This window comes from Megascapheus bottae, unplaced genomic scaffold (genome assembly GCF_031878675.1).
Source record: "Megascapheus bottae isolate mThoBot1 unplaced genomic scaffold, mThoBot2.hap1 HAP1_SCAFFOLD_77, whole genome shotgun sequence".
Taxonomy (NCBI): domain Eukaryota; kingdom Metazoa; phylum Chordata; class Mammalia; order Rodentia; family Geomyidae; genus Megascapheus; species Megascapheus bottae.
Genome location: NW_028327771.1, coordinates 804,029 through 814,389, shown reverse-complemented (window position 1 = coordinate 814,389; position 10,361 = coordinate 804,029). Strand labels below are relative to the sequence as shown.

The 10,361-nt window shown below is 45.4% G+C and overlaps 1 protein-coding gene across 1 annotated transcript in view; it reads left to right on the top strand.

Annotated features, from left to right (window-relative positions):
- Positions 1-4,189: 4,189 nt before the first annotated feature.
- The window catches only part of LOC150039233 (opioid-binding protein/cell adhesion molecule-like), a 106,402-nt gene continuing 100,230 nt past the window's right edge, over positions 4,190-10,361 (top strand). The window contains exon 1 of the mRNA XM_090327944.1: positions 4,190-4,628. Within this exon, the coding sequence (XP_090184070.1) occupies positions 4,190-4,628 (439 nt within the window). The remainder of the gene's footprint in view (positions 4,629-10,361) is intronic.

Genomic DNA, 10,361 nt, shown 5'->3' with positions numbered 1-10,361 from the left:
CGAAGACACTTAAGTGTGACTAGACATAAAAATTACAAGCTTCTCAAATGTAGCTCATTGTTAAAGTATATGTTTCCTATGCATGAGGAACTGGATTGAATCCCAAACACCACAAAAATAAATAAAACGAACAAATACTAATATTTTCAAACTGAAAAAGAAAGACATAGCACATTGATCTGTGGTCAAGGCCATCGTCATATATTTCTATCAAATTCAATTGTAGACTCTATCTCAGTGTCCTGAGGAACTATGTGCATTGGAAATGAAAGGCAAATGTGTGGGACCCAGAGAAACTGGCAGGAAGTGCTCTATTTTTTTCTATTAAAAAAAACCCAAAACATTGTGATTATACTGAACTCAGAACTTCTTAGCTATCAGGGAATGATATGAATTTAAATAATGAAAGAAGGAAGGAAAGAAGAAAAGGAAGTGGCTGAGATTCAAGAAAATCAGTGGGAGGTATATTATGAAAAATACAGGATGAATCCAGACGCCAGCGGCTCATGCCTGTAATCCTTGCTATGCAGCGGGCTGAGATCTGAGGATTGCAGTTTGAAGCCAGCTGGAATAGGAAACTTCATGAAACTCTTAACAAAAATTCAGAAGTGAAGCTTTGGCTCAAATGATAAACTACCGGCAATGAGGGTAAAGACTACGTGATGGAGTTCCAGCCCTGAGTTCAAGCCTCAGTAACTATCACAAAATAAATTAAATAATGAAGTCAGGTACAGGAGCTCACACTTACAATCTCTGCTACCCAGGAATCAGATATCAGGAAGTTCTGGGGGCAGCCCTGGCAATCAATTAGCAATAACCCATCTAAATAAACAAAGAAATATAGCTAACTGGCAGTACAAATGTGTAATTCCAATTATGGTAGGAATAGCACAGTGTGGAGAAAATGGTGAAATCTCTCTGAAAGATCACTAAAGCAAAAAAAGGGATAGAAGCATGGCTCAAGTGGCAGAACAGCTGCCTAGCAAACACAAGGTCCCAAATTCAAACCTTAGTTCTGTTGTCAAACATAAAAGTAATAAATATATATACAAGATGGAATTTAGAGTATATTAAAAAGTAGTATGTGCATAATGTTCTGGATTTCTCTGTTTCAGAGACAAAAGTACAGAAGAGAGGCAAAACCAACTATAGAATATGTTCTGAGTTGTTTTTTTTTTTTTTTTAGAAAAACTAAAGCATAAAACCAATTACTAAGGTAATAGCATTTATACCTGAACATGTAAGTTGTTGGGGATTTTTCCCACAAAGCATGAAAAGCAAGTATTCAGCTTTTTTCCTTTTTTATTCACATTCTCATTACCAAGCCCAGCTGCTAAACATTACAATTTGAAGATCATGAAAACAGGGCAGCAGCTAATAAAAAATAAAATAAAATAAAAAATAAAAAAAGTAGATGAAAGTTCGCCCTCTAATGGTCAAATTCACCTACTGCATCCGAGAAAGGAGAAAACCCAAGTTTCTGGTGTAATTCTTGAGACCAGAGGAGCTCTAAAGTGTTGGGAAAGTTCAGCATTGAGCTAATAATACTCATTGCCGGGCCTCTTTGTCTCTATGAGAAGATTAGTGGTGTTAGGAAGTGTTCCAGCCCCTTCACACCGTGCTTGACCTTTACTTAAGCTCTTAGGATCCTGGAACCAACTAATCCTCTACAGATGTGCATTGCATAGGTTTCAGAAAACACATACTCCTTGACCAATGTAATAGGGATATCACATTCTCATATAGGACAAGCTAAGGCATGCTCACTGGGCAAGAGAAATTGTCCCTTATAATGTCTGTCTTGTCTATCCTCCAGTAGACTGGCCTCTGAGATCTCTTCTTTAGCTCAAAACAAGGTTCAGCTAAAAAAGCAAAGTAACCAAAATCTCAAACAAACCCTGGCATTCAGGAACAGAATACCTGTGTCTCAGAGGCTCTCCTCAGTTCCCCAGAAGAAGCTTATAAGAACGGGACTCCCCCCATGTGCGAGCTCTCTCTCTCTCTCTCTCTCTCTCTCTCTCTCTCTCTCTCTCTCTCTCTCTCTCTCTCTCTCTCTCTCTCTCTCTCTCTCTCTGCACACTGGCTGCAGAATCTGGGTCAGAATGTTTTATTTTCACCATAACCATCAAAATCACAGGCAGGGCAAATGCATTCACCCTGTGTACATTGTAAGACACAGTTAAGCTGGGACGTCCCTGAATCTCTCTCCTAGGACCAGAACTGCCTCATTAAAGGGATAAAAGATGATATCTGCTGAGCTGGTGAAAAGTGGTAGCTGCATTTTTATTAAAAGTCTCCACTGCAGCAGGCCCAGTCCCCAATGGTTCATATTCCAAGAATCTCCACCCCTCTGCCTAGAGCATGTGAGTGATTCTCTGTAACTCATTAAGCTAAAACAAAAAGCTTCCCTCTCATGCTTTTCACCCAGGAATGATGTTGTCGAATGAAAACTACACATTTCTCTGCATGGCCCAAGATGGCCAAACCAAAACAGCTCTCACATTTACAAGAGGGGCCGCCACGCACACCACACCGGGTTGGCATAGAGGCTCTTTCTTCAACAGACTTGCAGGCATGGGTGAATGCAGAGCTTGAGAAAGGGTCTAGCCTCTATTTCATCGCATCCTGCTGGGCCTGGGAGAGACCTAAGGAAAGGTCTTAGGCTAGCCAACACAGTACCCTAAGTACCAAGTACCCCTCTCCATGTTCACAGAGACATCCATGCAGCTGTGCCAAGACTCACAGACACCTCAAGTCCCAGGTGTTGCATTTAGTACCCCCTGAGAAGATCATCCATCCAAAACAAACAAACAACAACAACAAAAACAACAAAAAACCCAGAGCAAATGACAACCCGGTCTAAGCATCTCACAACGCCAGTGACCACCTCCTGGGCCTACTACAAAACAGCCTCTCCGCAGGAAGCTCTGGCCCCTCCTGGAGCCTTCGGATCTCCCTGCCCCCTGGAGAAGGCATCCACGGGAGGGTCTCAGCACCCCCCCCACGGTTGTAGGATGCTCCCCTACCTGAGGGTGGTGCTCTCCCCCTGCCGGACTGTCACGTTGTCCATAGCTTTGGGGAAGGTGGCATCTCCGCTGCGCACGGGCACTCCTGTGGGTACAAGGAACAGCAGCCTGAGAGACACGACCACGAGGCACTTCCAGGGCAGGAACAGGTACCCACAGACCCCCATCCTCGACTGCCACAACTTCCCACAACTCGGGGCCGCCTGGCGCACGCGCGCCCCCCCTGCTCCCCTGTCCCAAACACCACCACCACTGGCGGGAAGTGGGGTGTGTGTTGGAGAGATGGTGGGGGCGGGGGGCGGCTGGAGAGAGAGAAAGAGAGAGAGAGAGAGGAGACCGAGATTGGAGCAGCCTGGAGGAGCAGACAGGGAGAAGGAGAAGCCGACTCTCCGGAGTCTAATAATTCTTCCTCAGTTCCTGCCTCAGCTTTGCAGCCCAGCAGAACCTGATGCCCCCCTCCCCTCTCCAACTCCTGCATCCAAAAAAAGAGCTTTCTCGATGCTTCTCTCCTCCCCCCCTCTTGGGGGGGGAGGGAGGGCAGGAAGGAGGGAGGGAGGCAGTCCGGGCGGGAGAGGAGACGCAAGGTGCTGGGATGAAGGTCAGCGATTGCGCGTTCTCCGCCTGGGTCTGTCTTGGAGATGCTACTTTAAGATGCAGTGGGGCAGGTTCGGTGGAGGTCTGGCATCCAAAGTTTCTAAGCCAGAGAGGAGGAAGGCAAGTGTCTCTGACATGAAGGAGGTGTCATGAAAGCCTCCTGCTTCCAGGGGAGGAGATGTTTTATTAGCGCACACATATGTATGGATGTATTTATAAACCAGTCCCCAAGTCTCGCATCTGGTTCTCTCCCCCTCCCTCCCTCCCTCCCTCCTTCCCTCCTTCCCTCCCTGAAGGCGATCAAAAGTTCCAAGCAGGAACCCCGCAGCGGGTTAGGATGAAGTCAGAGAGGTTTCCTTCGTGGGCGACGTCCTCCCCCGAGGTCCAATCGGTGGTCGCCGCCAGCCTAGAGGAGCCCCTGCCCAGCCGCTGGCTCAGGGGCGCACGGCGGCGACCCCCATCTCTTCCTCCCCCTCGTCCCCCTCTTCTTCCTCCCCCTCCTCCTCCTCTCCCCCTCCCCCCTCCACCCCTCTCCCCCTCCCTCCTCTTCCTCCTCCTGGGACGCGCGGATGCCCCGTTCAGCGGCCGCCCCCGGCCTCTGCGCCGCCCCCACCCCTCCCCCGGGAGCCCCGGACCTCCGGGGTTGTCATGGCAGCAGCTCCATCCCTGACCGCCACTCCCCCTCCCCACACCCGGTGCGGATTCTCTGGGCGAGCCGGCGGGCGGGTGGGCCATGGCGCGCGGACCGTGCGCTCACGCCGGCGGCGGCGGCCGGGGGCGCGCGGGGGCGCCCACCTCCAGCCCAGGCACATCGCGCCCCACCGAGGAGGCTGGGGTTCCCGGCAGAGATGAGCATGGCACCTCATCCCCCCCCAGACACCATGAGCCAGCAGAGGAGATGCCAGGGCGCCCCACTCACTGGCTCCCCTGGGTACCAGGGTGGGGAGGAGGACGGAGAGGAGGGAGGCCGGCGAGGGAGTCCGTTCAGGGAAAGCAGCAAATTGCAAAGTGAGGCTGGCACCTCTCTATGGATGCCACGCAGAAGTTGGCAAACCCCGCCCTGAAGAACTGAAGTACATGTCTTCACGTGCCCAGGGGACCTGCAACCCCAGGGAATACCCCCACTGGCCATCTAGCCAAGCTTGGGCTTCTCCCAGGGACACAGCTGGGTCTCCAGAGCCTGTGGGAAACGCTTGTTGCTCTGATGACCCGCCAAGAAGTCCTTAGGAACCCTTCACACCATGTCTTGCCTTCCAAGCTGGCAAGTGAATTTCTTACAACAGCATAGCATGCAAAAGAGTCCTTCATTATCCATGCATCTTATTCGTGATTTAAAAAAAAAAAAGAAAAGAAAAGCAAGAACTGGGAAAAGCTACAGGCTTGAAAGTAATTGGATTAGGTTTCATAGGAGCCATCTATAGTTTTATGGTCACAGGAAGGGGCTGCCTTCTGGAAGGGACCTGGGGATGTGGCCTTCTTTGGTCTCGGCTCTATTATCTTTCCCCTCTGAACCCGAAAGCACTCACTCTCCTTGGGCCTGTCATTATTCTTTTTCCTGCTCTGCTTGGCAGAACCTCCTTCTGTGTGTAGATCTCACTCTTGGATCCTAATTTAATGGTGGCTACGTGCATCTGCCCTACTGTATTTCCACCCCCCCCAAAGCCATTTGTTAAATTAGACTGGGCTCAGCACAATTGGCAAAATAAAATGTAATTCAAAAAAAAAATAAGCATTAAGCCTTAGCATGTATTACTTTACTGGCTGAAGGATACAAAGCCTACTACCTGCTCTTGGTTCTGAGTGACTGAACACAAACACTACCCCAGTCCCCCTTGGCAAGTATGTAGCTCACATAGATTATTGTTTCTGTTGTTGTTGTTTAAAAGTTTTAATTAGGACATCTTACTTCAGAAAGAGAGAATGGTTACCACTTGTCGCATCAGTTACAGTGAAAACCAGAATGAAGTAGATTCCTTTCGGAGAACAGAACTGAATCGGGAATAAAAGTCCAGACACATCTTCTGGTTTCACCCAGGAGTGGCTGAGGGGATCAGGGGACAGATGAGGATGGGTGGGGAAAAGAGACAGGAGAGAAGAGATAAAAAGGAAGAGTGAGGATAGGGGAAGGAACCGGAAAGGAGAGGAGACAGGAGAGGAAAGGAGGGTAAGAGGAGAAAAGGGGGAGGGCAAGTGAAGAGAGGAGAGAAAAGTAGACAGGAATGGAGAAAGAAGTGGATGGTACAGGATGGGAGAGGGGAAGGAGGGGATAGGAGGACAGGAAGAGAGAACTGGTTGGGGAGGGGAGAGTAGGCCACAGACTCTGGGAGCAGAGCACCGATCTAGTTGGAAAGACACAAATCTTTCCTCAGGATTTAAGTGTCCCTGGGTAAAATAGAAATCACCTGAAGATGGAAGGTGATTATTAATAAGCTTCCGTTTGTGGGTGACATCGCTCAAGATGCATTGTACTCATGAAAGGACACATTGAATTGGAACTACTATGTACAAGTACTTGTGAAAACAAGAATAAATCAAAGGTTCCATTTTAACCTAGAGGGCCTGCCTAGGTGAGGACAGGTCTTCAGAAATTGAGAATCCCCCAGACATCTACAAATTTACCTCACGAAATGTGTATCCAGTCATAAAAGCTACTTCAAACTGTTGTTCAGAAATCAGGAAAAGCTTACAGCTTGTGTTTACTTTACCCAGCTGCTGTGTGTGTGTGTGTGTGTGTGTGTGTGTGTGTGTGTGTGTGTGTGTGTATAAAGAGGAACCATAAAATAGGAAGCTTGCATTTGATACAATGCATGCTTATGTAACTGAGACTCACCTGAGCCAGCATGGACCCATGAAGTACAGCCATTAAGGAGTCGTTTTACTTAGCCTGATAAAGTTGATTGCCCTGTGGCCTCAAGATAGGAGTACCAAACTGGAAACATATCAGGAAAAGACAATGATTAAGGAAGATGGGTTTCCATATTTTTTAGACTAAGGAAGTTTAGAGGAAACAGAGTTCCATGCTCAAGCACAATACTGTAGAACAAATCTAGAAAACACAATAGAGTACTCTTAAAATAACCAGCTGCCCAATCAACCTAAGGCATCCATAAATTTCTAAACCAAGGTATTTATGTGGTAAGCGTCTTTCCCAATCCTCCACTGTCCTGAGATCAGAATTTGGATCTGCTGTATTTTAACATATACATCTTTTCCATCACAGTCCACATCCCCGTCTTTCCAGTATACAGTACATCTTCTGCCTAGGCGAACTAAAAGAACCTGTGTTTGCATGCATTCAAATGCCTGGCTTCAAATGCAAGCATTGCCGCTAAAAAGCTCTGTTATCCTCAGCAAATTAGTTTTTCTCTCAAATTATGTCTCCTAGCTTGTAAGTGGTGTTAATAAGAGCTCATTCATACTTGGGTACAGTGGCACATGCATGTAGTCACAGCTGCTTAACTACCCAAGAGATGGAGTCATCAGAGCCCAAGAATTTGAGATTAGCTCAGGGAACACAGCGGGATTCCATCTCCATCAAAGCTTCTTCACAGCCATGACACAGGCAGGGGTTCCCACCACACAGTGCCAGGCGCTGTGGCCGTTCCCAATGATGCAGAACATTAAGTTTCTATCCTCTTATATTTTAGTCAAAATAATGAGATTAACAAAGCCAAAACACATACACATAATATCCAAACGGGAAAATGACAACAAAACAATATAGGCAAGTCAATGGAAAACCATAGGCACACAAGAGTCCCACTGTGAGTATGTGGCTCTGTAGTGCTTAGGAGAGCAGGCTACAAAGAGCTATAGAGTTCAGTTGCTACCACTTACTGTCTGCTTGTGAATTCCGGGTATGTTCTGTATATAACTGACTGACTCCTGTGAGATCTTAAGGCTCTGCAAGAAGAATGTTTGTTCATCTTGATTCCTCAGCTACCATCTACAGGCTGCTATGAAGAAGTACTTGGAAAATATTTGTTGCATGGGAAATCTCAGTTCTTTCTCTGCATTCTCCAGAAGGCCAGTCCCTTCATCAGCGTGCTCTCCAGTGATAGAAGCAACAGGATAGACAGATTGATGGATGGACAGATAGAGCTAGAAAAGATTTCCTAGAGGAACAGGCCTACATAATTTGTAAAGGCTAACACATTCTACCACATGGCTTTCCAGAGCTAGAAATTCTTGGAGATTGGTAGCATAACCAGGTCCAAGTTCAAGATCAAACAAAGCCAATGATGAAAGTCTCTACGTGAGGGGGAGGCCCGAACACCTAGAAGGCTGCTAGAGTCTAAAGACCAGATAATCTGGAGTGGTGACATCCAAAAAGAAGAGGAATATATGTATCACTAGGAGATGAGTAACAAAAGCTCCTTTCCATTGTTTTGTCCAGTAGGTTTCTAGCCTACTGGGTGGCACTTAAGCAAATGACCTTCCCTTACTGCATCTGGTGAGACTCACACATTAATCATCTGTGGAGACACCTCACAGACACACTCTAAAAGAATACCTTTCACTAGGTGAAGAGTATTGGTGAGTCACCATTTCTTGGTTTATGATTACTATTTCTCTTTAAAGAACTAATATATATATATATATATATATATATATATATATATATATGATATCTTGCAGGGATAGTAATGGTTCACATAGTGTGAGATCAAGGAGCAAGAATTCTGAAATCATTTCCTGGGTTGTCTTCCCTTCTTGTTAAATATGACTTCTCTGAGCCCCAGAGAAATATCTTAACTTATGCTTTATATTGCTTGCTAGTTACTTGAATTCTTAGCTAACTCTCTCATGGTATTGATTTATTTTGGTGATTCATCCAGTCATCTTCCTTTCTGTTTTCACTAGCATTTATTGAGTATCTAGGCACTTTATAGGGCCTGGAGATAGAAAGAATATTATTTGCTACTTGCCATCTAGGGGTTCATAATCTCACAGAGGAAATAAACCAGATACCATGGACTAGGATAAGACTTAAAATAAGGGGCTGAAGGGTCTAGGGTTGTTGCCATCTCGTGTAAAGGAGGATTCTTGGAATGCTCTCCTAAATTCACTTATTTTTTACTCTGTTTTTAATTTATGATATTTATTGTTTTATAAAAATATTGGGGTTTGAACTCAGGACCTCAAACCCCTACTTAGAAGGCTTCCTCTCCACCACATGAACCATTCATACGCTTTTGGCTATTTGCTGGCTAACTGGAGATTAAGACTCACATAGATTTGTCTTCCTGGGCTGGCTTCAAAATCAGTCTCCTACATATCTAGGAATGCAGGTGTGAGCGACTGGCCACCAGCCTGTGTTCACATTTTAACGACTAAGTAAGTTGCAGTTGCCACATGATCAGAGAGACATGGTGAGAGGCATTGATCCTGAGAAGAGATGAGGTGCTAAATATTGAACAGTTTGGCAGCATTTAGTTATTTAAGTTCCAGCATAAGGAAGAGATACTGTCCACAGCTAGAAGTTTATAAAGCATCTTTAGGTATATGAAATCCAAATTCCCAGGTACTGATGGAGAGGAGCAGAGCAGGAGTGAGAAGGAACAATGCATTGACTGTGAATTCTTGGCAACACAAACATTCCAGGGGATGAGTACAGGAGAGATACTCCAGAGAGTATGGGGGAGTGCCTAGGAAAAGAAAATATCACTCAGGAATCAATAACTTCACAGAATCCAGCAAGAAGACTCTAAGAAGAAAGGAGTGATGGATGGTGTCAACTTCTAGAGAATTCAACTCAGTGGAAGATGGTCAGGCATGCCGTGTGCAAGTGTCTCATGCCTGTAATTCTGGTTACTCAGAGGCTGAGATCTGAGGATCATGGTTTGAAGCCCGGCCATGCAGGAATGAATTAACCACCAGAAAAGCAGAAGTGATGCTGTGGTTTAAAGTGGAAGAGCGCTATCCTTGAGCATAAGTTCAAGCCCTGGAACCAATGCAAAAATAGACGAGGAGGAGGAGGAGGTGGAGGAGGAGGGGGATAGAGAGAATGGGAGGGGGAGGGGAGGGAAGAGGAAGTAGGGAGTGGGGAAAAGAGAGGAGAGGAGGGGAGAAGAGGGGAGAGGAGAGGAGGAAATCAGCGCATAGCTTGTTCACAATAATTGCTAAGGAAGCAAAGAATTCTTTTCATCCTTCCCTCAGGGTTCATTGTCGTATCATTAATACTCAGAATAGTTCCTGGAATACAGTAAGTTTTCAATAAATATTTATTTAATTAAATTATTATGTATTTCTAACACATTGTCTCTAAAAAAAAAATCCACGCAAAAGTTTTATCTATTTGTGATTTACACAGCCTAAATATCCCAGACTCAAAGATCTTTCTCTTCATTTGCACACTGGTTAAGATTGGTAGCAATTTAGCTTGAGGTGAAGAACAAGAATCAGAGTAGCTTATTTGCATCACTTTAACGTCTTTGTGTACATATACTACTCTTTTGATACACATTATTATTTATATTATGAGAAGTTAATCATGATAGGAAAACAGGTGGCTGGACCACATGGCAAACAAATAAGGAAGATGGACTTCAGATATGGGATTCTAGTCAATAAAACATAGTCTGATGTGTCAGAATCATCCCTCACAATTTACATAATCATTGTTATATATGGCATCTTGGAATAAGGAACAACCCGATAAAGTGAGATGACCTTAGACTAATCCTACTTTGTATACTTTCTCAGACTCAATGTATGATCCGGGTCTCTCATATTTTTATC